Source organism: Mastigoproctus giganteus, chromosome 2 (genome assembly GCF_048544385.1).
Source record: "Mastigoproctus giganteus isolate SK-2022 chromosome 2, ASM4854438v1, whole genome shotgun sequence".
Classification (NCBI taxonomy): Eukaryota; Metazoa; Arthropoda; class Arachnida; order Uropygi; family Thelyphonidae; genus Mastigoproctus; species Mastigoproctus giganteus.
This window is the reverse complement of record NC_143576.1, coordinates 85,555,127-85,580,941: the sequence shown is the minus strand read 5'-3', so window position 1 is coordinate 85,580,941 and position 25,815 is coordinate 85,555,127. Positions and strand designations below refer to the sequence as shown.

Here is a 25,815-nt window from a genome sequence, read left to right as displayed (position 1 = left end):
AGCACATCTGGTTTAATCAGAATGCCTACCTGCCAACTGATGAAGGGCAAATAGCCAGAAACAGCACCGGTGGGAAGAATTTAATGATCTTTGTGGGACCCCGATTGGGTAATAACAGTCCTCGGTAGTGGGGACGCATTGCCCAGTTGGGGTTTGGAGCTTTGAGTTTGTGTGAGAATTAAGACTAACTAACCCTTTCATTCTTCCACGGCATCTTTTCCTCTTCTTCTCTTACTGTCACTTTCCTACCTCTTTTTTTTTTTTCTTTGCCCAGTCTCATAGGGATATTGAGTATAGCTGAGATCTTTATCCAATACTATTTTCAAAACTGTGCTGTCTATTGTTACTGAGAATAAGTAACAATAGTCTTCTCTATTAGTGAAGCATTACTTATTCGAGGTAGTGCAATACCATGGCAACTCATTGTGAAGGAAAAGCACAAATATGAGATAGAGCAAATGATGCCTCTCAGACTACTGTTGTAGTTTCTTAAGAGTTATCTTTGGTGTTATCTACACTGATATTATATAGAGGAAACAATATATGTAATGTGCTTTATGCCAGGAGAGATTAGAAGTCAGGATAATCCCCAAGATCTTGCCTAAAAATCGGAGTGTCACCAAAGATAAGCATAGGAGCAGAAGAATCCTTTTTGCAAGATATAAGACAAGACTGAGTTTTAGAAGGATTGAAATTAAGTTAACCTTGCCCCACTGGAGAATTACCTGGAGATCAACATTTAAGGAAATGATAGCAGATATTCAAGAAGTTGAAGCTGTTTGAGCAGGGCAAGGTTTTTCTGATTGGAAGGTGGAATGCAATGTCCTATCGTCAGCAAAACTATGGATAGGATTTCTGATCAATGGAAGAAGGTCATTAATATACAAGAGGAAAAGAGTGGGAGAAAGAACTGAATCTTGGAGAACACCACCATTAGTGGAGAAGTTAGAAGACAGAGAACTGTCTACCCTTAACCAGTGAGCGGTCAGAGATAAAACTGGATACTCAATTACAAAAAACAGCTGGCAAACCATGGGATGGAAGCTTATTTAGAAGACCTTTATATCAAACATGAACAAAAGCCTTGGAGGTGTCAAGAGCAACTGCTTGTGTTTCACCCAATTTGTCCATAAATAGGTAACATAAGCCAGAATATCACCAGTGGATCAACACTGACGGAATCCATTGTTGATCAGATGGAATGTTTCTAGATAGTTTAAGAGTTGGCAGTGAATTGATTTCTCCATTACTTTAGAAAAAGTAGAAGTAATTGCAATGGGATGATAATTGGATGGGAGGGATTTGTCACCCTTTTTTAGGAACTGGCTGGATATGAGCAAATTTCCAAGCAGAAGGAAAAACACATTTGGAATAAGGAAGTGAAAAGCAGCAAAGAACAGAAGTAAGTTCAGGAGCTCAGATTTTCAGAACAAGTGGAGAGATAACATCAGGACCTTGCGTGTACACCAATACTTGCGTATACTTGCGTGTACACCAATGCTAGGAGTTTAGTAAATAAATTTGATGAATTTGAGGTATTGCTCAAAACATCGAAGGCAGATATTGTTGGGATATCAGAGACGTGGTGTCACACAGATATAAGGGATGCGGAACTGCAATTTGGGGAGTACAACGTCTACAGAAAGGATAGACAGGATAGGAAGGGGGGAGGTGTTATGCTATTAGTTAAGAAACACATAAAAACCAAGGAAGTGAAGCCAGTCGACATTGCTGGACAGTGCAGTGTGGAGTCAGTTTGGTGTGACATAAACATTGGGAGATCAAAATTGAGAGTAGGAGTGTGCTATAGGCCTAATGACTCTGATGAGTATAATAAGGAACTGTACAGGGAAATAGAGTGGGCCAGTAAATCAGAGTGTCTTATAATGGGAGATTTTAATTTCCCAGATATTGACTGGAATTTGGGGGCTGGATACTCACACACTAGCAGGGCTTTTGTGGATTTATTGGATGATTGTTTTCTACATCAGCATGTTCGGGAGGCAACTAGAGGGAGTAATACTCTTGATTTGATTATCAGCAGTGATTCTTCAAGCATTAAGAATCTGCAGATAAATGAACCACTAGGTGGCAGTGATCACAGTGTGCTGAAGTGGGATTTACTCAAAGAGGTAACTACCATTAGGGGTAAAGGGAGGGTTATTGCTTCCGTAAAGGCGACTACGATGGACTGAGACAGTATTTAAATTCTATACAGTGGGACCAACTGATGATGTTACCAACAGCAAATTCAAAATGGGAAGCATTCAAAGAACTTATCTTGGAAGCTACTAGGCTTTACATACCAACTAAGAAATATTGTTCAAGGTTTAGGCCAAAATGGATGTCAGATGAACTAATGAGGCATATGGCAGAGAAGAAAAATGCATGGGATACTTACAAATTAACACATGACACAGAAGCCTATGATAAATACAAGTTGATATGCAACCAAGTTACAAAGGAGGTTAGGCAGGCGAAGGCAGATTACGAGAAATCCTTGGCAAGGGATGCAAAGAAAAACAGCAAAGAGTTCTTTACTTATGTAAACTCTAGAAGGAAAGGGATGAATCAGATTGGTCCACTTGATATTGATGGGTCAAGTGTTGATGATCCTGCTCAGGTAGCTAACAAACTAAATGAATATTTTGCATCGACATTCACACATGAGGAGTTATTCAGCGAGGGGAATGCCAGATGTGTATTCAACTCTAGCAGTAAGTTACAGAATCTTGAAATAACTGGGAGTAAAGTGGAGGAGAAACTGTTGAAGATAAACACTAGAAAGGCACCCGGGGTGGATGGGATCTATCCAGTTATATTAAAGGAGGCAGCAAAGGAAGTAAGCAAACCCTTAGCCATAATTATGAGAGCTTCCTTGGACTCAGGGGAGGTACCCATAGACTGGAAATGTGCAAATGTGACCCCAATTCACAAAGGAGGATCAAAGGCTGACACAAGTAATTATAGACCTGTGAGCTTAACTTCTGTTCCAGGAAAATTAATGGAGGCACTGGTTAAAGAAGCACTGCAGGATCATTTAGACAAGACTTCAGTTATAGCTCAGACACAGCATGGTTTTGTTAAGGGGAAGTCTTGCCTGACCAACTTGATTGGATACTATGATGCAGTCACAAAAGAACTGGATGCAGGGAATAACTTTGATATTATATACTTGGATCTTAGAAAGGCTTTTGATACTGTTGCACATGGAAGACTGCTACACAAATTGGAGCAGTGTGACATTGGAGGCAAATTGCTGCTATGGATAAAGGGGTGGTTGAGGGGGAGAAGACAGAGAGTGGTAATCAATGGACACTGCTCATCGTGGACTGATGTTATTAGTGGAGTCCCTCAGGGCTCAGTGTTGGGTCCATTATTGTTTTCTGTATTTATAAATGATATTGATGATGGTATATTGGGATTAATGTCCAAGTTTGCAGACGATACAAAGGTTGGCAGGGTTGTCAAGGACACTACTGACACTATGCTGCTGCTGGAACAGGATCTGGAAAGGTTGAGCAGATGGGCTGAGAGGTGGCAAATGAAGTTTAACATTGACAAATGTAAAGTACTACACATGGGAAACAGCAACCCCAGAGCAACGTATCAACTCTGTGGTACAACACTGACAGTGGTAGAGAATGAAAGGGACTTGGGAGTGGTTGTGCAGGCAGATATGAAGTTCTCTGAGCAGTGCAGACGGGCTGCAAGAGTAGCTCATGGAGTATTGTCAATGATATACAGGAATTTTTCCAGCAGGGATAAGGAGGTGATTATTCCATTGTATAAGGCGATGGTCAGGCCACACCTAGAGTACTGTATACAGGTCTGGAGGCCTCATTTCAAGAAGGATGTAGAGCTGCTGGAACGTGTACAGAGAAGGGCAACAAGATTAGTGAATGGAACAAAGGGGTGCTCTTACGAAGAAAGGCTTAAGTTTTGCAAATTACAGTGTCTGGAGACTAGGCACCAGCGAGGTGATCTGATAGAGGTGTATAAAGCCTTGAATGGTTTAAGCATGCTCAATGCTGATGGGATTCTTCCTCTAGCTCAGAATAATCACCTGAGAGGGCATAAATTCAAATTGAGGAAAGACAGATGTAGGATAGATGTGCGGAAATTTGCCTTTAGCCAGCGGGTGGTTGGTTGGTGGAACAGACTTCCATCCCTTGTGGTGGAGGTTGATAGCCTAAATAAGTTTAAGGCTCAACTGGACAGGAATTTTGAACGAACAGAGGGGTGAAGTGGAAGTGGTTTTTTTTTTTTGGCTGATGCTGCATAAGCTTGCTTTCTTGCATCAAATGCCTCTGCTAATGCTAATGCTAATGCTAACTGTGGTTATTTTATAAAAGTCTAGCTGCTAATTAAGTCTAGAGTAATGAGCAAAGATGTATGCCAGCAGGTCGATTTATTGATGGATAAATGGCATACAAGTTCTCCCAAACTGGAGTAAATAAATGTTTCCATGCTGGATGAAGGGGTTGACTTTTGATTTTGACAGCATAATTTAACAGTAAAATTTGTCTTCGTAGAGAGAGAGAGAGTGGAGGATCATGAGCTTCAATGTAAAAGCTCTGGACTGGAGATGTGCGGTAGGCTCCAAGAGCAATGCGCAGGCCACTGTGGTGAATAGGGTCCAAACACCTTAAGATGCTGGGTCTAGCAGAGTTGTAAACTGGAGATCCATAGTCTAATTGTGATCTTATGATAGCATGATATAAATGAAATGTATGATGGTCAGCACCCCCATGATGTAGCTGATAATACAGAAAACTCCTGCTATTCGCGGGGGTTACATTCCTGAGAAATGTCGCAAATACCGAAAATGCGAATAGTGAGTTATGGCTCCCATAGTAATAAAGGGGTTCCATTCCAAAGTATGAAATATATAAGAAAATCTAGTCTTTCAAACCAGCGCCTTTGCTAGCAAAAAAACTTATCCCCCCCCCCCCCCAGTGCTATCACGAGTTTCGCTAAAGTGTTGATAAAGGAGTTTTTCTTTTTCATGAATGATGAGTGAACTTAACGGAATTTTATTTTGAGCTCAGTCTTCTATCCACAGATTTAAAGCTTTTTCCATTTTTTCTAATTTAACATCACAAGTTACAGAGCAAATTTTTTAAGCAATTAGCGCGTTTTCACGGACACTACGGCTGATTTTTATTTCCAATTTTTTGATTGATCGTACCGTTGACTCATTGATTTTATAACGTTTTGCCACTGAGGAGACACTTTCACCATTAGAAATTTTATTCGCTAATGTCATCACCTTTGATATTTTCACATTTTACATTCCCTTGTTATTTGTAGCCATATTTTTGTACGAGTTAGAAAGAACTTTTCCGAATAAAGTCACTTTCTTCCGATAACACACTCGAAAAAGTCTATTTTACACTGCAAAACGGTAGATTTATCACTTTTGTAAGCATATCAATTTATAAATTGATAAATTTATTCAATTTATAAGCATATAAATTAAAGCAAACGACGAAACCTTCCATGACAAGCGCATAACACATACTGAACAAGGATTAGCGAGAAACATCCACACTTGCGATTTTGTCACCCCTCTCCCCCCCCACCCACTGAGCGCTGTTTTGACCAGGAAAGATAATTTTGGCCATGCCCAATTTTATTTTTATTTTTTTATGGCGGAAAATATTCACGGCACTTTAAAATTCACATTTTTTTAGGTTTCATTTTATATTAATATCTGATTTATTATCAGATCACTGATTTATTATATTAATAAATCAGTGATCACGAATACGCGAAACCGCGAATACAGATACCGCGAATAGCGGGGGTTTACTGTACTCTCGATATGTTTAATTTCTTGAAACGGGTGATTCTAAGTTGTTTGATATGGTCATTAAAGGTCAATTTTTTATCTAAGGTTAAGAAATCAGAATTGGGTCAGGATGGAGATTACGTCTTCTACAGAAGTAAACTGCGACAGATTTTTCAGATGATATGCAAAAACCGTTATCTGCAGCCCATACTGTTAAATGTAATATGTATGATCAAGATGCTCTTAATCCTGTTAAGAGCATTTTGAAGTTGTCTCTCAATCATTCTCATGTTTTGGGAGTGACAAGATATACTAAAGTCATCTGCATATAGAGTAGTAAACACTATATGCTCTTTGGTGGAATGATCTTTGATACAGAGTTGATTTTTATAACGAATAGTGTGGCACTTAAAACTGAATCCTGTGGAACACCTTCTTCTTGGTGATGGTGGGCTGAGAGGTGGCAAATGAAGTTTAACATTGACAAATGTAAAGTACTACACATGGGAAACAGCAACCCCAGAGCAACGTATCAACTCTGTGGTACAACACTGACAGTGGTAGAGAATGAAAGGGACTTGGGGGTGGTTGTGCAGGCAGATAGTGAGGGTGGATTGAATGCACACCTGGAACGACCGCTGTTTCAGAAAGGTTCTGTATTAACTGTGACATATTGGAAATAAATGGAAGAGAAAGTGTAATGTTTAAAGTTAACTTTATTTCACATCAGTTTTTATGTGCTGAAAATAAAGTACATAAGAGGCATAGGCAGGGATATTAGAAAAGCTAAAGCATTTGAATTTCAGCAGAAAAGGAAGAGTCATATTCACTCCAATGAATAATCAAAGGTGAAAGTCAGAAATTCCCATTAAATGTTTGTTTCTTTTCAGATAAGTCAGGGTTCAGTATCTTTGAAGATGGTTGAAGCAAAGGCAATCTGAGAATCATATCTGACTTTCCATCTAATCCATCTAGTTTTGGCTTTTTTTTTTTTTTTTTTTTTTGTAAGCCATTAGTTAGTAGCATGATACTGATGGAAATGTTCCAAATACCGCTTTTATCTAGTTTGACATCGATGAACCTGCATTTCTCCAATGGTCTCCATGTAGATGCTTAGACATTTTAGATTTATTAATGGATACATCAGCTAATTTAGTATGTGACTAGTAATGTAATTAGCATTAGCAGAGGCATATGATGGGGAAGAAAAAAAAAAAAAAAAACACTTCCACTTCACCCCTCCATTCGTTTGAAATACCTGTCCAGCTGAGCCTTAAATTTATTTAGGCTATCAACTTCCACAACAAGGGATGGAAGTCTGTTCCACCAACCAACTACCTGCTGGCTAAAGGCAAATTTCCGCACATCTATCCTACATCTTTCTTTTCTCAATTTGAATTTATGCCCTCTCAGGTGATTATTCTGAGCAAGAGGAAGAATCCCATCGGCATTGAGCATGCTCAAACCATTCAAAGCTTTATACACCTCTATCAGATCACCTCGCCGGTGCCTAGTCTCCAGACACTGTAATTTGCAAAACTTAAGCCTTTCTTTGTAAGAGCAACCCTTTGTTCCATTCACTAATCTTGTTGCCCTTCTCTGTACTCGTTCCAGCAGCTCTACATCCTTCTTGAAATGAGGCCTCCAGACCTGTATACAGTACTCAAGGTGGGACCTGACCATTGCCTTATACAGGGGAATAATCACCTCCCTATCTGTGCTAGAAAAATTCCTGTATATCATTGACAAGACACAATGAGCTACTCTTGTAGCCCGTCTGCACTTCTCAGAGAACTTCATATCTTCCTACACAATTACCCCAGGTCCTTTTCATTCTCTACCACTGTCAGTGTAGTACCACAGAGTTGATACGTTGGTCTGGGGTTGCTGTTTCCCATATGTAGTACTTTACATTTGTCAATGTTAAACTTCATTTGCCACCTCTCAGCCCATCTGCTCAACCTTTCCAGATCCTGTTGCAGCAGCATAGCGTCAGTAGTGTCCTTAACAACCCTGCCAATCTTTGTATCATCTGCAAACTTGGACATTAAGCTTGATATACCATCATCAATATTATTTATAAATACAGAAAACAATAATGGACCCAACACTGAACCCTGAGGGACTCCACTAATAACATTAGTCCATGATGAGCGGTGTCCATTGATTACCACTCTCTGTCTTCTCCCCCTCAACCACCCCTTTATCCATAGCAGCAATTTGCCTCCAATGTCACACTGCTCCAATTTGTGCAGTAGTAATTAGTTACACCATCAATGGAGTGATACTGTACATGTTTTCAGTCGAAAAAAAATTGATTAGAGTTGTTATCCCAGTTTGTTCTTATCAAAGTTCTATATAGTGCACTATTCAAGAAGTTATTTGTGATGGAACCAAATGCATAATAGAGAAGTGATCCTTTTTATGTGTTTAAAAGAAGTCATTCAACGTTCTTAATTTCCCATTTGACTACTGATAGGCAAGCAAGGTACTTCTAAATATAAATATTATAATCAGAAGCAACAATGCTGTGTGATGTTTTGAAGGTTTCAGCTTGTTATTCATTATTACAATTGCTTTATTCAACAGTTAAACTACAGTGTGTATGTGTGTGTGTGTGTATATATATATATGCACGCGCACGCGCACGCGCACGCGCACACACAAAATCAGTATTGAAATACCTGAATTTTGGATCTTCCCATGGAGTGCTATGAACACACGATGACAGAGGCAAAGAAGAAGGCACTGAAGTTGAGCGATGGAGTGTGGATCTAGAGGAGTGTTATTAAAAGCTGATTATTTAGATGACCCATTTTAGCTTCTTAATTATTATTATCATTATTATTATTATAAAAATTTAGAGCTTTGGACTACAGTACTAAACTAAAATATCAGCAAAACTGATACTTCTTAAGCATAAAAAAATATAATTCATATATACTCACAGACAACATCACCCTGGTACTCTATAAGTCCTTCCTTTGCTTTCAGAATAGCAGTGATTCAATATATTCAACCATTCTAACAAAAGGTTAAGCTCTGGTGACTCAGTAGGTTAGAAACGTAGGAAGGGATCTCTATAATTCTTCTGGAGCCATCCCATAATCTGATCAGACACTATGGCAGGGGTCGGCAACCTTTTTGAGTGAAGAGCCATTTTTGATCTAATTAAAAAAAAAAGAGAATCCGAAGAGGCGCACTTCAGCTCAAGCCGGGGGGGGTTAAGAAATATATATTTTGAAATATTATTTATTAATAATATTTCTAATTAATGTGACTTGATTTATAAATCAAGGTGTATGCCGTAATTTTCATCTTTAAGTGCTGAGAGACTCATTATTCAGACAGTTTCTTGATTTATTTTTAATAAAGTTCAATATTCAAAAATATTTGCCAGCAGAAATCCGTCGAACCAAAAACTGAGAGCAGTCCAAACACAAATATTTTCAAATTTATATACGTGTCCGGTAAGCTACACCACGCATCGAACACAATTTGGTCTTGCTTTTTCAACTCATCTATGGGTATCCATTTATGTAGAATTGCAAGGGTGGCCTTTTGCCTCTCCAAATCCTCAATTTCAGTTTTAAGGAATTTTAGTCTTGCACTCCACAAGAGCCACAGTTACATGCTCAAAGAGCCACAGGTTGCCAACCCCTGCACTATGGAATACTATCCTGCTGAAAGTGTATCAAGGAAAGGAGGTGGGGGTTCACCAGGTTGAAAATGCTGCCTAATAAACTGCCCACTGAATATATAGTGTTATGTAATAAAGCTGATGGAACATGTATTGATGCCATATGACTAGTCATAATGATGTATCATGCACTGACATCCTCCCCCATTTTTCAGTTTATACATTTAAATACAATTAAACACAACAAAGGTGATATTTTTAAAGAAAAATGATTTATTCTAAAAAATATAACTTAACAAATAAATGGCATAGATACAAAACAAATTCTTCTGGAATAAAGCAGTATTCATGGTAATGGAGTAACAGTATTTATGTTGATGGAGCAAGAATACATTACTTGTGGTAAAACATTTACCCAAGCAAAGTCCTGTAAAATAAGGCATGCTGCGAATTCATATGCAATAACTATTTTCCTCTTATTTTTTGTGAATTTATTTTTGTAGCTTTCTTTTACCATGACCTTATTTGGTATTTCTATTGCATATACTGTATTGTACATATAGCAATTTTCTAGAATGGCTTTTTTTTTCTTTTTTTTTTTTCTCCCTTCTTTTTTTTTTGATGTCAGCATATGTTTTGTGATTATGTCAAAAGTCATACAGAAGGGTTATACAGATCAATTTACATGAGCAAAATATACAAGATTTTCACTGCAATGCAAGAAAAATTTTGTATATTTAATACTGCAATAGAAATTAAATTCCACAAAAATTCAAATTTTATGTTAAAATACAGCTATAGTACTATTTACCAGAACAATATGTTTTTGCACATTATATTCCTAATTTTTTTGTCTGTGGATTTCTGTTTGCATTGTCTGTTAGACATCAACTGATTAAAGTTTTGTTCATAACAAAGGCCCTGCTTTCTAGATTTGAATATCAGTACCATTTCCAAAGCATCATCAGAAATAAATCAGCTGAATTCAGTTTTTGTTTCTCTAACTTGGCTGAATATTTGACCACACTCAGAATTGCTACGAGGAACTGTAAAAATTCCAAGCATGACTTGGGATAATTTATATTTCAAGCTTCCTTGTGCAGTTGTCAGTAAAACAACAAAGGACCACTGGACATCAGTTCTTTCTCCATTCATAATAGAGTCTGGTATGTTCTCACACTGAAACCGGCAGAACCAATGCTATAAAACATCCACTACTTTGGCTATTTTTTTTTTATCTTTAATGATATGAAGTAGTACTAGAAACTTGTCCACAACTGCAACTGATAAAGTTGTGCTACCACAGCATTTACAAGAACATCATTTCTCAATGGGATCTTATGTTAGTCAAATGCAGGCGTAAAGTACTTTTTCTCACTGAGTAAAAGAACAGAATCTTTTCCTCTTGTTTTAGACTCTCCACAACCATGGCAGTAGAAATGCCTATGACTAAGTCTGAACCATCCCTCTGGATTAGTCTGCTATAGTAAAACTTCCAAAATGGAAGTGGACGATTCAAAACCCCCTGATATAATAAATCTGCACATAACATTCTTCAACTTTTCTAAGAGTAATGACCTCAGAACACAGATGTGCGATATGCTGGATTGAAGAACTATGATCAGATTTTAACACTGGGATAACATTCATATTCAAAGGAAATTGCTTTAATGAAGCCAGAAGAGAGAAACCTCAACAGACTTTCTATATAAGCACAGATAACATGCCTAGAATTATCAACTTGCCTGGCCTGTTTAGGAATGCTTTTACCAGAAGTTTACACTTCAGAATTTCTTTATCTAAGTTCATTAATTTGTCCACTTTCAAACTTTTGGATCATAAACTGGATTTGAACATGAGCCAGTGCTACTCAGTAATGATCACTTGTACTTTTTGTTGATTCGCTAACTCTGAAAAGTGCCTAAACTGCTTTTACCTTGAAACAGACCTTTCAAGGGTTCCACTGTTCTACCAGCCTATTTACAGATTTAACCAAAGACAGCCAATGTGTACATATGCTTCAAAACCTTTTTTACTTCAGTGGCATAGATCAGTTGAAACTGTTTAAATCTTGATTCCTTTTAGCACTTCTTTTTAGATTATTAAAAATTTTCTGCCAAATATTCATCCACCAGGAAGGCAGGTAGCTCCCTTTTCAGCACACAAATTAATAAGATGACAAGGATTGTCACCACAATAGGAAAACCAAATACCTAATCTCCATGATTTAATACCCTTAATATTCCAGCTTTTAGGCCTACTATGACAGACATTATTAACGTTAAGTGCCAGGCATTTTTGTAAGGAAATCATCTGTTTCAGGTTGTTCAGAAGATATACAAGATTGTACCCTGCAGAGTCACTTTCCAATACCAACAGCAAGAGAAAGCTGCTTTCAACTTAATGATTTTTTTTTTTAATTATGAAAGATAACCATAATGGAATATAGCTTGGAATTACTTTGACTACTTCCATCTGTGGCAATCAAAAATGGCCCATATTTCAGAGCCATCACTTCCTCTTCTTTTCTTACCCTATCTGTACAATTTCACTAACAATACCTACTTTTTTTTCATTTTTTTTTTTTTTGCTGGAAACACATTTCTGAACAGCACAACATGCAAATAAACATTCAGGACATATGACGTATCATCATGAAATGCAACATATATTTTTGCATTTATTTATATGCATTACATGCTATAATTATAGTTATTTGTTTGCAAATATCTGATTACATTGTGTTTCCAGCTGCTTAAAATTTTATGTTAAGCAGCTGGAAAGCTTTTACTTAAAATCATGTCTACATATGGTATGCAAGACAAACATGTCAGCTTTTGTAGATTTTACAATTTGGAAAGCCTTCTGAAATTTTATGCCATATTTGTATGGAATTTTACTGAAAGATATTAATTAGCTTCACACCCTAAAGTCCAAAGAAATATCAGATATATCAGGGAAAACTCTAATATCATGCATTTCTGTTTTCCAATAGACTACTACAGCACCCAATGGCCATTTCAATAATGAAAATAAACAGAAATTCGTAAAGTTGAAAAAAAATCCAATTTTTACGTAATTTTATTCATTTGTGAAAAGAAAAATACACAGAAAAACAAATGTTTGAAAAAGCAGAGAAAGTTGTTATCACCACCCATACTACAATGGGTCAAATCAAGTAAGAGGGCTTCTCCTTTGTAAATCTGGAGACCTGGCAGCTATGCATTTCATCTGATCCTACAATAGCAGTTTGATTGTGGACAGTGTTATGAAGAGTTAATTTCTTTGTGAAAGTTGATTTTATGTTCTATGTCTAAAAATTCATCATAATTTTCCAGATATGTTTATATGACTACATAAAAATGCATTATTGAATTTGATATTAAATCTTAAGCAAAGATTTGATATTAAATCTTATGCTTAGCTGATCGATATGCATGCAAAAAATTCATAATGGACATATGTTAAAGTGATCAATATGCATGCAAAAATTTCATAATGGCCATATGTTAAAGTGATCAATATGCATACAGAATTCTCTCTCAATTGTTTTTGGATATAAAAAAAAAAAAGAATATATCCCAATATAAGAATTGGGGCATTTAGTATTGAATTACAATTTTTCAATTCATACTTTTGTGAGTTCAGATTCTCAGTACTCATAAATATCCCAAAGGAAAAAAAAAAAAAAAAGGGGGGGGGGGACTAATACCAATTAAAAATTTAATTTGATAGGGTTGAAAATTATCCTAATAAAAAAGAAATATGTTATTCTCTCTAATCACACATTTCACATTCAATTATTATTCGGTGTTAAATGTGGCATAAGCGAAAAGTATGTTGTTGCACACCTTTTTTATTTCACTAGCAACAACTTATATTTGAGTTTGTCATTTTAACTCTTATTCTAAAACCAGTTGTCTTTATTGTACTTATCTATTTTAATTTACTGTAATAATTTTATTCCCATGCTATATAAATTTATCAATAAATATAATTTACATTATTAAAACGTGTAGATTATTTAACACCATTGTACAGTGCAATACAATTTTGAGATAAAATTTAGTCTTTTATATGTGCGTAAAAATATGTGTACATACATACATACACACGACTGATTTCTGCAAGTGACTTAAGTACATAATTCTAATTAAATAGTCATATTTTTATTCTTATTTTTCAAGGAAAATGCATTTCCCAAATATTAGTATTAATATGTGGCAAACAATACAAGAAACCAAGGTTATATGACATCAGCAAAAAAAAAAAAAAAATAAATAAATAAATAAATTCACATATTAACTTTCCATCCAATTTAACAGTTTGTCTAGGTCTTAAATTTATTCAAACTATCCACTTCTACAACACCAGATGGAAGTACAGTAAACCTCCGCTATTCGCAGTATCTGTATTCGCGGTTTCGCGTATTCGCGATCGCTGATTTAATATAAAATGAAACCTAAAAAAATGTGAATTTTAAAGGACCGTGAATATTTTCCGCCATAAAAAAACATGGATGTGGCTAAAATTATCTTTCCCTGTCAAAACAGCGCTCAGTGGGTGGGGGGAGAGGGATGACAAAATCGCAAGCCCTTGGATGTTTCTCGCTAATCCTTGTTCAGTATGTGTTATGCGCTTGTCATGGAAGGTTTCGTCATTTGCTTTTAATTTATACGCTTATAAATTGAATAAATTTATCAATTTATAAATTGATAAATTTATTCAATTTATAAATTGATATGCTTACAAACGTGATAAATCTACCGTTTTGCAATTTAAAACAGACTTTTTCGAGTGTGTTAACGGAAGAAAGTGACTTTATTGTGGACAAGTTCTTTCTAACCCGTACAAAAATATGGCTACGAATAACAAGGGAAATGTGAAAATATCAAAGGTGATGACATTAGCGAATAAAATTGAGTTATTATATAAAATTTCTAATGGTGAAAGTGTCTCCTCAGTGGCAAAACATTATAAAATCAATGAGTCAATGGTACGATCGATCAAAAAATCGGAAGAAAAAATCCGCCATGGTGTCCATGAAAATGCGCTAATTGCTTAAAAAATTTGCTCTGTAACTCGTGATGTTAAATGAGGAAAAATGGAAAAGCTTTAAATCTGTGGATAGAAGACTGAACTCAAAATAAAATTCCGTTAAGTTCACTCATCGTTCGTGAAAAAGCAAAACTCCTTTATCAACACTAGCGAAACTGGTGATAGCACTGGTGGGATAAGTTTTTTTGCTAGCAAAGGCGCTGGTTTGAAAGATTTGTTTGAAATTTCTAATAAATATTACATTTAATATTAAATTGTTTCTTATTTTCATTTCGATGCCATATGCTTGCATTTCACTATGTACTGTCTGTTTACATAGTCATATTATGAAGGTACATATAATACATACATAGACAAAATTTTAGACTAGTTTTTCTTATATATTTCATAAGTTGGAACGAAACCCCTTTATTACTATGGGAGACAACTCAGTATTCGCGTTTTCGGTATTTGCGACATTTCTCAGGAACGTAACCCCCACGAATAGTGGGGGTTTACTGTATATTCCAACAGTCCTGCAACATTCCTTCCTTCCTCAGTTTGAATTTAAGTCTCCCTCACATGTGTAGTCTGAGCAAAAGGAAGGATACCATCAGCACTGAGCTTAATTCAATCCACTCAAAGCCTTAAACACCTCCAAGGGCTCACATCTGGGGAGTATAGGCTTCGCATATTCAGGGTCCTGAGCTGGATATCATTGTTCTTCTCTTTCTTGGTGATTCCTCTCTCTCTCTCTCTCGCTCTCTCTCTCAGGGTAACTCGGGAATTTTTTTGGCTGGTGCAGCATAAGCCTATGGCTTCCTTGCACCAAGATGGCTAATAATAATAACACCTCAATCAGATTTCCTTGCAGGTGTATTGCCTTCCAGGTGCTGCAATTGGGAAAAACTGAAGCCTTTCCTGGTGAGAGCACATTTTCTTCCTTTCACTAATCTTGTTACTCTTCTTGGCACCTATTCCAATAGATTCACATCTTTCCTAAAATAAGGCTTCCAGACCTGTATGCAGCACTCAAGATGTGGCCTTATCAATGCTTTATACAATGGGATAATCGTCTCCTTATCCCTGTGAGCTGTCCTAGAAGCCTGTCTGTACTGCAAAGAGAATTGCATATACACTCAGATCTTTTTCATTCTCTACTACTACCCTGACTGTATACACCTTTGCACCACACAGCTGTTTATTCTGGGTTTACTGCTCTCCATAGGCAATACCTTGTAATTATCAATGTTAAACTTCAATTGCCACTTCTTAGTCCATCTGCCTAATTTTTCTAGATCTTGGTGCAGTAGCATACCCTGATTACTGTCAATAACCACTACGTATATATATATATTTTGTAGGTATATTCTATAATTTACTGTAACCCCTCCAGTGAGATAAAGGGACCAAGGATTTGCCACAGAAACATTCCCTACACCATTACACCTCTTCAAAATAGCCTGTACTGTTAATACCCAATGCAAATTCCAGGGCTGTTTATGTGTGGTTTGTGTGGTCCCACAAGTGCATTCTTCCATCAATGCCGTAAAGCTTAATTCAGGACTCAGTGTACCAGAAGAACTACCTTCAGTTCTCCTGCATTCCTGGCTCCTACACAGCTGTATTTTCTGGTTGGTCTCCAAGATTAGAAACTTCAGTGAGAGCCTCATACTCTTGCAGTGCCTTCTTTGTGGTATCCTCTGTATAGAGAATACTTATGCCTTGTGACATTAAATGCAGAGGTTGATTATTGATTATTCTATCACTTAATGGTGATTACACTTGATAATTCACTCCAAACATCAAGCACCTTTCTCTGTTTACATTTTCAACCACAGCCGCATCTATTCACATAGGTTTTCTGAGAATTTTCCCATTCATTAAAGACACAAATGATATTAGTCTTTTTGAAGTGCAGCAGTCTTTCTCTCAGATACTCACACCTCTTTTAAGGTCCATGAGATCCTGTCTGTTTTAATGATATGGCATCCAGTATTGACACTGGCGCCTCCGTAGCCAGGTGGGAAGGAGCAGCAGTGCGTAGCACACGCTTTTTGATTCGACAGGGGTTCGAGCCCGTCACCACCAAATACGGAGGATGCGGATAGGTCAGTGGATGACTACCGCATATCCTGGAGCAATATGGCCTTAGTTGCTAATGCTCCTAAAACCCACAACAACAACAATACTGACACTGTGTCTGTGGAGCCAATGATTTTCTACATGGAATAGCTATTTTCTATCTATCAGCTATTGTCCTGTTTGGAAAGCAATTTACTTATCTCTTCAATTAACTAAGCAGAAGTTAGTTTTGCAGTAAATGGGACTCGTAGGGATTTTTTTTTTGCCTATAAAGTAGGTCATGTTGCGTTCAGTTCTGCAATACTGGGCCTTGTTTTTCTTATTTCCAAAGCAGCATTAATTGATACAGATATAAAGTTCTTTGCTGCAGTTGGACATACAAAAGTTCTGGCAAAGAAATAAGTGTGAATGTGTGCAATTACATGTTGCATAGGCAGGTATTGCCTGCAGAACATTTGTGAGTTCCAAACTTCTGGTGCCTGCAGCATTATAGAGCATTTTGATGTTGTCCTGGGATTCTCAAAAGTAAGAAATACTTACTGCTTATAGAGAAATATCTTCTTTGTCTGCTTTGTCACTATTTGCCTTATATTCATGATTCCTTGGCTTTGTAAGCCTTGTTATAATTCTTTATCTGATAGGTTGATGAGGTCCTATTCAGCAATATTTCTTGATGTATACACAAAGATGTTTGGGAAGAGGCAAATGGGTTTTGCCAAATACTGTAAGCTTTTATAGTTTCCGAGACTGCCAAGCATTGGAAACTTCCATTAAGAAGTCTGACTGATGAAACTCTTGGGATTCCTGTTATACTTTCTGTTAAAGCATGAACACTGTATATGCCTGATTTTTTTTATGTATTATTTTTTTTGTGAAGGAGAATTAGATTCATCATGTTAACGTTCTGTTGTAATCATGTCTGTAAACTTAGTCAGTAGGTTTAATTTTTTTTATTTCACCCTGAAGGAGAGAACTCTTTGTGTCTAGCTTAGTAGCCCTGCCAAGAAAAGGCATGAACAGTGTCACCATGTGACCAATCAAGAGACAGGGAATCTGAAGGGGGGGGGGGTTAGGATTATTATTTGATTGTGAAATTGGGAGAGCACTTAAGTAAATGCCCTATATATACATTCTTATTTCTGTTTTTACTCGAGAACACACTTTTTTTTACATTTAAAACATACTATTGTTTTAATTCTGATTATGTATGCTTTATTTTTATCATCTACCAACACTGGTATCAAAGGGACACAACTATAGAATAACCCCAGGGGCTCACATCTGTGAGTATGGGCTTAGCACACCCAGGGTCCTGAGCCTAATATCATCATTCTTCTCTTTCTTGGTGATTCCCTTCTCTCTCAGGGTATGTAATTCAGAATTTTTTTTTTTTTTTTTTGCCTGGTACAGCATAAGCCTCAGGCTTCCTTGCACCATAAGGCTAATAATAATAATAATAAAACAGAATAGTCCTCCATAATAGTATAATGTTTTTACCACTTCTTACTCATTTGAAGAAGTCCAGGTTTGAGTGTCCCATTTGTGTCTGGAAGAATTCTTGAGAACTTCTTTAATCGGGGATGTAGTTACCAAATTCAAGTAGGGCAATTAAAATAATGCTTACCCAAAGAAACACAACGAATCGTATGAAATACTACAAGAACTGCAGCATCATAGCATGGGTAGCAGTGTTCCAAAAATACACAACAGAATAAATTAGTTCTACTCATACTAATTGTCAAGAGACACACTTACAGTGATATACCTTTTATATGAATAGTATGAGGCATAAAAATTCCAAATGTATCTAATTATTCTGTTTAGTATTATTTTACACAGGGCAATTAAAAGTACATTTAAAACAATTTTTTTTACACAAAAAGAAATGAAATAACAATGAAGAGAAACTATTTTTCACTGGTTTGTAGTTGGGTTGTTCCGATCAGAGGCACTGATGCAGGAAAAGCAGAAATCAAGGTTTTTTTACAAGTGTAGAAATAGAACGTGTGTTTTGATGTTTGTTTGTTTGTTATTTGGTTTTTAGGAGCATTAGCAACTAAGGCTATATTGCTCCGGGATATGCAGTGGTCATTCCGTGACCTTTCCACATCCTCCATATTTGGTGGTGACGGGCTCGAACCCCGGTCTAATCAAGAAGAGTGTGCTACGCACTGCTGCTCCTTCCCACCTGGCTACGGAGGAACCCGTGTGTTTTGATTTGAGGACACTAAGTCAGTGACAGAAGTACAGCAAAGGACTTTATACACATTACAAGAGGAATCTGCTAACAGGCTATCTGTGTATGAATTATACACAGACAGCCTGTTAGGGTACAGAAATTTTATGCAAACTGTGTTGTCATGGTAGGAAAACTGATAAGCCTCCTGCAAAGCAACAAAACTATGACACATGTGAGACTGGTGTATCTCCAAAGACAACGAAAATATATACTGTGCTAACTGTGAGCTATATCTTTCGTATCAACTCTTGAAAATGTTCCACTCTGACACCCACAACAGAAAAAAAAAAAATATATATATATATATATACACAGGGTGTCTCAAAAAAATTGGTACAAATGTTTAGGGGAGGTAGGTAACATCTAAAGGAATGTGAATCGCATAGGAACACATAACCGGAAACGTCACAGGGAAAGTAGTAGCAGAGGCACAAGAAGCAGAAATGACACAAGACAGTAATTAGTGGCAAAGATTAATTTGACATAATATTAACAATGGAGTACGAGATGGATGCATTTCATGATGTTACAACAGATGCTCGAAGGTTCCACCATGAGACATGATGCATGCGTGACACTGACGCAGCATGGATTGCAGGACATGGTCGAACACACGTGGAGTTTCTTTGACAGTAGCAGCAGCGCAGATGAGTCTCGCCACAAGATCCATTTCCGTCTCCACACGCGATTCATACACGATAGATTTGAGGGCCCCCACAGAAAGAAATCAAAGCTCGAAAAATCAGGTGAGCGTGGGGGCCAGGCAATGGGTCCACCACGGCCAATCCATCGACGCCCAAAACGCCTGTTCAAATGGTCAAGAACACACCTTCCATAATGGGCAGGCGCCCCTTCATGTTTAAACCAAATGTTGCATCTCACATTTGCTGGAACATTGTCAAGTAACCCTGGTAGAACTTGTTCAAGAAAGATCCAATATTTAGCGGAGTTCATGCGGGATGGTAACAGGTATGGGCCGACTAAGCAGTCACTGACCATACCTGCCCACACATTTATTGCGAAGCGATGTTGTGCTTCATGGGGGCGCACACCGTGTGGGCTGTCGTGAGCCCACACATGAGCATTGTGCTGATTGAATAAGACTTCCCGAATGAAATAAGCCTCATTTGTGAACAAAACATAGGCTGGAAAATTTAAGTCTTGAACACTTTCTTGGAGAAACCACTGTGCAAAAGCCACACGTGCAGGATGATCTTGGGGGAGCAGTAACTGAACCCTTTGGAGATGAAAGGGGTGTAATGAATCATCGTGCCAAACACACTGTACAATGCAACGAGACATTCCTAAGGCAGAGGCAACAGCACGTGTGCTGGTAGTAGGATTCTTCTGGACAGCATTCAACACACTTTCTTCCATGGCGGGAGTTAGTGTCGAATGTGGTCTGCCTGCACTACTCTTGTTACCTCTAAATGACCCATAATCGCACAAATTTTGATGCACACACGCAAACAAACGGTGGTCCAGTACATGTCTGCCTGGGAAGCATTCTCCATAAATTCATTGAGCGGCTCGTCCATTGCCCTCTGCTAATCTATACACTAGGTGCATGTCTGCCAGCTCACAGTTCGCATATCGATGCATGCTCTTCGTGCGACAACTACTGCTTGAATGAGTAAACCAGAAATTTTCCCTCTCGCGAACTGATGAACAGTGCTGTGTACCGACTTATGGTGACGTTTCCAGTTATGGGTTCCTATGCGATTCACATTCCTTTGGATATTACCTACCTCCCCTAAATGTTTGTACCAATATTTTTGAGACTTCCTGTATACAGGTGACCCCAGCTTAATGTTGATAATTCGTTCCGGAAAAACAGAGCGCTAAGTGAATCCGCACTAAGAAAGCACCGCATTCCCATAAGGTAACATATGTATTTGTGAGTTGCGGTCGGTGCCATAGGATATTTCCTAATCAATAATAAACGGTAGTGAAAAGATGCACAAATGTCGTTCAAAATATTTAATATTCAAATATTTGTACATATAAAATATTCTGCATTACATATTTATAATTATGTGGTAACTACTTACGTATCAAAATTAAACTTAAAATTCCAATTAAAATCATGAATTTAATTGATCTAAATTGATTTAATTTAATTGATGAATTTAATCAAGAAAAATGTGTCGATTTTGGGTAGAACTTTGGCCCTCTTCCAAATAAACTAAAAGGGGTATTAATTTTAAATCCCCCCGCTGCGTTATCACCCAACAATAAAGTCAACCGTTTCCTTCGCCACTTTGAAACTTGGCATGTTTTTTCCTTCTTTCAATATGAAACTTCTTTTAGGCATTTGTTTAAACTTGAGAAGTATAACACAATATCCCTCTTCAATAATTTTAACAAGTTCTTTTTTGAAAGTTTTGGCTCCTTAATCTGCACTTGCAGCCTCTCCCTGGATTTTAAATCTATTCAACCAGCCCTTACTAGTTTTAAATGGCTCCACATTTTTTTTTTTTTTTTTTAGGTGAGTTTTCTTCTGATCATCATATTGGCTAATCTCTCTCTTTTTTTTTTATAATATTTAACTTAACTGAATTCTACACTGGATATTATCTTCAATAAAATCCTAATAGCCGGCCTAGCACTAGTTGCTTGCAATGGAACAGCTATCTTTCCCGCTGCTAAAATTAATTCTTTATTTTTTTTATAATTGTTCTTACAGTTAAACTTGCAAGTCCTAAATTATGGCACACATCCACTTGTCTTTGACCGGAATCGATTCACTTCAAAACATCTAATTTAATTTCAAATTCAGTCTTTTTCTTACATTTGTAGTCTTCGTACTGCGTCCACACATTGTTGCTTTTTCATTCTTATACGCCATTATTAACTCTTCGAAAATGTAACTGCGTAGGTTGCATTAATTATGATACAATGTTCAAGTCAACTGTCCGTTTCACAGGATGTCTATTACTGAACTGAGTGACAACTAGACTTCGGATAAATGCATATAACGCAAATATTACAAGCAATATACTTGATCATTTTTTAAAATGTTGATCTCGGAACTACGTAACAAGTCACTGTACTGCAATTAAATTAGCGTGCGAGAAAATATCACTGAGCATGGGAAATGTTTTAATGCTGTTTTGATATTCATTTTCAAGCTATCGACTCCATCAAATGAAACGATTTCGTTAAATATGCCAAAAATGTAATCTGTAAAAGAGCGTTATATTGATCTGAGATAGCGTTATAGTCAGATTCAGGTTATAATATAAGAACAGCGTTATAGTGAATCAGCGTAAAGCGAACTGCATTATAACGGGGGCCTGCTGTATATTCGTCAATTTTATTTAATTAAATGGTATTTAGCTGTAGGGAATTAGGTGTATATGGACCAAGCTACCAAGTTAGTAAAAGTTAACTAGCTTTAGCTTGGGTGGTCTATATAACTTTATATTAATGAAATGGATATAAAAATAAAATAAATATAAAATGATGCTAAAAAATGAAAATATCAATAAAAATTATAATAAACAATTAAAGTATATATATTGTGTCTTGTGGTATCTAGTAACAACATGTAACCAGCAGATCCCTTAACTCCTGTAAGGTCCATGGTTGAGACGCGGCAGATTGGAGTTGCTGTTCCAACACAAACCATAGATGCTCGATGGGATTGATATCTGGGGAAATTGAAGGCCAGGTCAATACCTGGAAGTCTTCCTCATGTTCCGTGAACCAGTCTCGAACAATCTGGGCAGTGTGGCATGGTGCATTATTCTGCTGAAAGATGGCACCGCTAGAGGGGAAGACTGTTGCCATGAAGGGGTGTACCTGGTCATGCAATGATGTTTGGGTAGGTGGTAGAAGTCAGAGTGCCCGGCACATGGATGACTGGATCCAGGGTATCCGAGCAGAATACAGCATCACCCAAAACATGATACCGCTGTCACTGTCTTGTTTTCGTCCCACGGTGCATCCAGCTGTCATCACTTCCCCATGTAAACGACACACATGTACTGGCCGTCCACATGCTTCAACGGGAAACGTGATTCATCGGACCTGATGACCTTCTTTCTATTACTCAAGGTCCAGTTTCAGTGCTTGCATGCCTGTTGTAGGAGCTGTTGCCGGTGAACTGTGGTTAGCATGGGCACTCGGAGCGGCCTGCAGGTACGCAGCCCCATTTTCAGCAGGATTTGATGTACTGTGTTATGACACATTACCCCTGTCACCAGCATTTCAATTACCGGTGAGTTGCGCCACAGTCGCCTTTCTGTTGCGACATACCATCGGAGAGAGCTTTCGTTCACCTCAAGCATCGATGAGCCGTGGTCATCCAATTCCTTGCCTGCGGTTCATGGGTTCCCCCTCCTTGGACCACTTTCGGTAAGTACTAACCATAGCTGACCGTGAGCATCCCACCAGCTGTGCCATTTCAGATATGCTCTAACCCAGTCCGCTGCCTTCCCCATCTGAAGAACAAGAGTAACACTGATTAACAGAGCTCAGTATCAGGTGATTTTTATACTGTGTAATGACTCACTGGTCATAATGTTTTGGCTCATCGGTGTATATTTATATACAAGGTCCAGTCACATTATTATGACCACTAGGGCTTGCATAAAACCGAGAAATTTCAAAACCGAGTTTAACCGAAGTTTACTCTTAAAACTGGTTTTAAAACCGATTTTCTCAGACATAGGGAAAATAATTAAAAGCTTATAACACGGGTATTTATTTTATCTTGGGTAGATTGTACAAATCGTAATCAAATATTTTAAACAAAATCTATCACCTCTTATAGTAAAAAAAAATAAAAAATTAAAATGCTCCAAAAAAGTAACCAGCTTGAGATTATACAAATTGTATTCAAATCCTTTGAATAAAAACTATCCTCTCGTATAGTAAACAAAAAAATAATAAGCCCTATAATAATAATAATAAATAAAAATAATGTGAAAAAAAACAGCTTGGGGAAATTACTATTTATTGCTCAGCTTTTTGCTGAAAATGATCCTTTAAAAACACAGTATATTAAGCATTTTTCCTGACAGATTTGACCTTATTTTTGTGTTAAAGAGACCAGTGATCAAAAACACTCTCTCAGATTGGACACTTGTTGGTTTAATGGTCAGCAGTGCTCTATAAACTTTCTCCAGCTTTTCATTTCTACTGCTAGTTGCCTCCAAAAGTTTAAATTCTTTGTTGATTTCCAATTCACTCTGATATTTTGAAGGCTCTTCAGTTAATCTCTTTATTACACTATCATACTCTCGAATGAGTGTATCTCCAACATCGGAACTAGACGAGTCTTTGTTTTCTTCTAAAAGAACAGTTCGTTTATTTTCAGTTTCTTCATTCAACGCTAAGACTCCTTCGGAATGTTTTGCAAATAATCTCTGATAAATCTCTTCAGCATGCTTTTTCAAAACTTGCTTACTTGGAAAATCAAAAGTTCTTGAACCTGAATCTTCTTTCCTAAACTTTTTGGGGTTGTGTAGATAGCTCAGCAAAGCCACAGTTTGGCAATTTCGTCTTGCATTGTAACGCTGCAAAAAGCTTTGATGAAACTTTAAAGCAAATGGGTTTTCTGCTATATCAAGCTTAGCAAGCAGAAATTCTATTGAAGACTCGGCTTTAAGTAAGTCTATCTTCTGAGGTTGTAGCCTTCAGAATCATTTCAACTGGTCGCTAAGTTTCATATAGCAATTCAAGTGTTTTCCAGTCATCGTCAGACACAGCTTCAGTTGACAGTACTGCATATAGAGCATTTGGAATGCAATTTTTCAATTTCAAAAATCTCTCAATCATATAGAATGTGCTATCCCATCTAGTCTTGCAATCTAATATAAGTTTATATTCTTTCCCATTAAATTTTGCTTTAACAAAATTTTGTAATGTCATTTTTGGTAGGCGATTTTCGAAAAAGCTTGCAAATATTTCTGACTTTGTTAATAGTTTGTGCAATATTGGCCATTGGATTGAAGAAATAAATGAGCTCATCGGTAAAGTCGGTTTGATAAAGCATGCCTTGCTGTCTTTCTTCAACTTCTTCAGCATCACTACTTTCTTCATTATTTTCATTGTCTTTGGGAGACTCAGAGACTGTGGCACCATAATTGATTGCTTTTTCATAAAGTACATCTTTTTTTTTTTTTTTTTTTTATGAAAACCCCAAACACGAAAGGTATCAAAACCTATAGTACTTAGTACCGTGCATGGGTTGAAGGAGAAGTATGGGGGGAGGGAGATGCCAGAAACTTTGCTCTAGAGACTAAACGTGGGTTTCACCACTTCAAGCCTCCAATAAGCAAAGTGGTGGTATTTCACCGGTTGATGAAAGTCATCTACCACATCTATAACTGACAGATGTATACAATGGGCTATACATTGTTGATGATTAGGCGTAATTTGCTTGCCAAACTTAATCATTATTGCTGCTTCATCGGTGGTGCAGGCAACAATATCCTCATCCAAGTTCAAGCCAAATTCCTTCAAGTGTCCATTCACAATTTGCTCAGTTCTTCTGCTATCAAGTGAACCATTAATGTCAATAAGACCCAACGACCAATGATTGTCTTTTGAATGCACATTTATATTCATATACATTTTATTTTGAATAGACGTATATTCATCAATGAATACCGTGCACCCAAAACCAATGAATTTTTGAAATGCTGAATGAGTTCTTCTTTAGTTTTATAATAATTCAGAACCATATTTTTAATTCCATTCACTGAGGCTGGTGGTAATTTATCGTATTTATTTCTCTGAAGGTGAAGGCTTGATTGTATAAACTCACTCTTGGCAATTGAATTAAAAGAAAATCCATCTAAAGCATCTAATTTTGAGATCTCTTCTTCCATAGATTTTTTAACGATAAAGTTTTCTAATGTTCTTACCATTTTTACGGGAGGTTCACTGTTATCTTGTTTAATGTCAATCTGATGCATTTTCCTTAAATGCAACATCAAAGATGATGTAGATCCTGCAGACGACTTCAATATTTTCTGACATTTCGAACATTGTGCTTCATCTTTGCTTTTT

The 25,815-nt window shown here is 37.1% G+C and overlaps 1 protein-coding gene across 1 annotated transcript in view; it reads right to left on the bottom strand.

Moving 5' to 3' along the window:
* Positions 1–25,815, bottom strand: part of LOC150089384 (band 4.1-like protein 4) — a 582,252-nt gene that overhangs the window by 59,053 nt on the left and 497,384 nt on the right. The window contains exon 14 of the mRNA XM_090389965.1: positions 8,479–8,568. Coding sequence (XP_090246091.1) covers positions 8,479–8,568 — 90 coding nt within the window. The remainder of the gene's footprint in view (positions 1–8,478; positions 8,569–25,815) is intronic.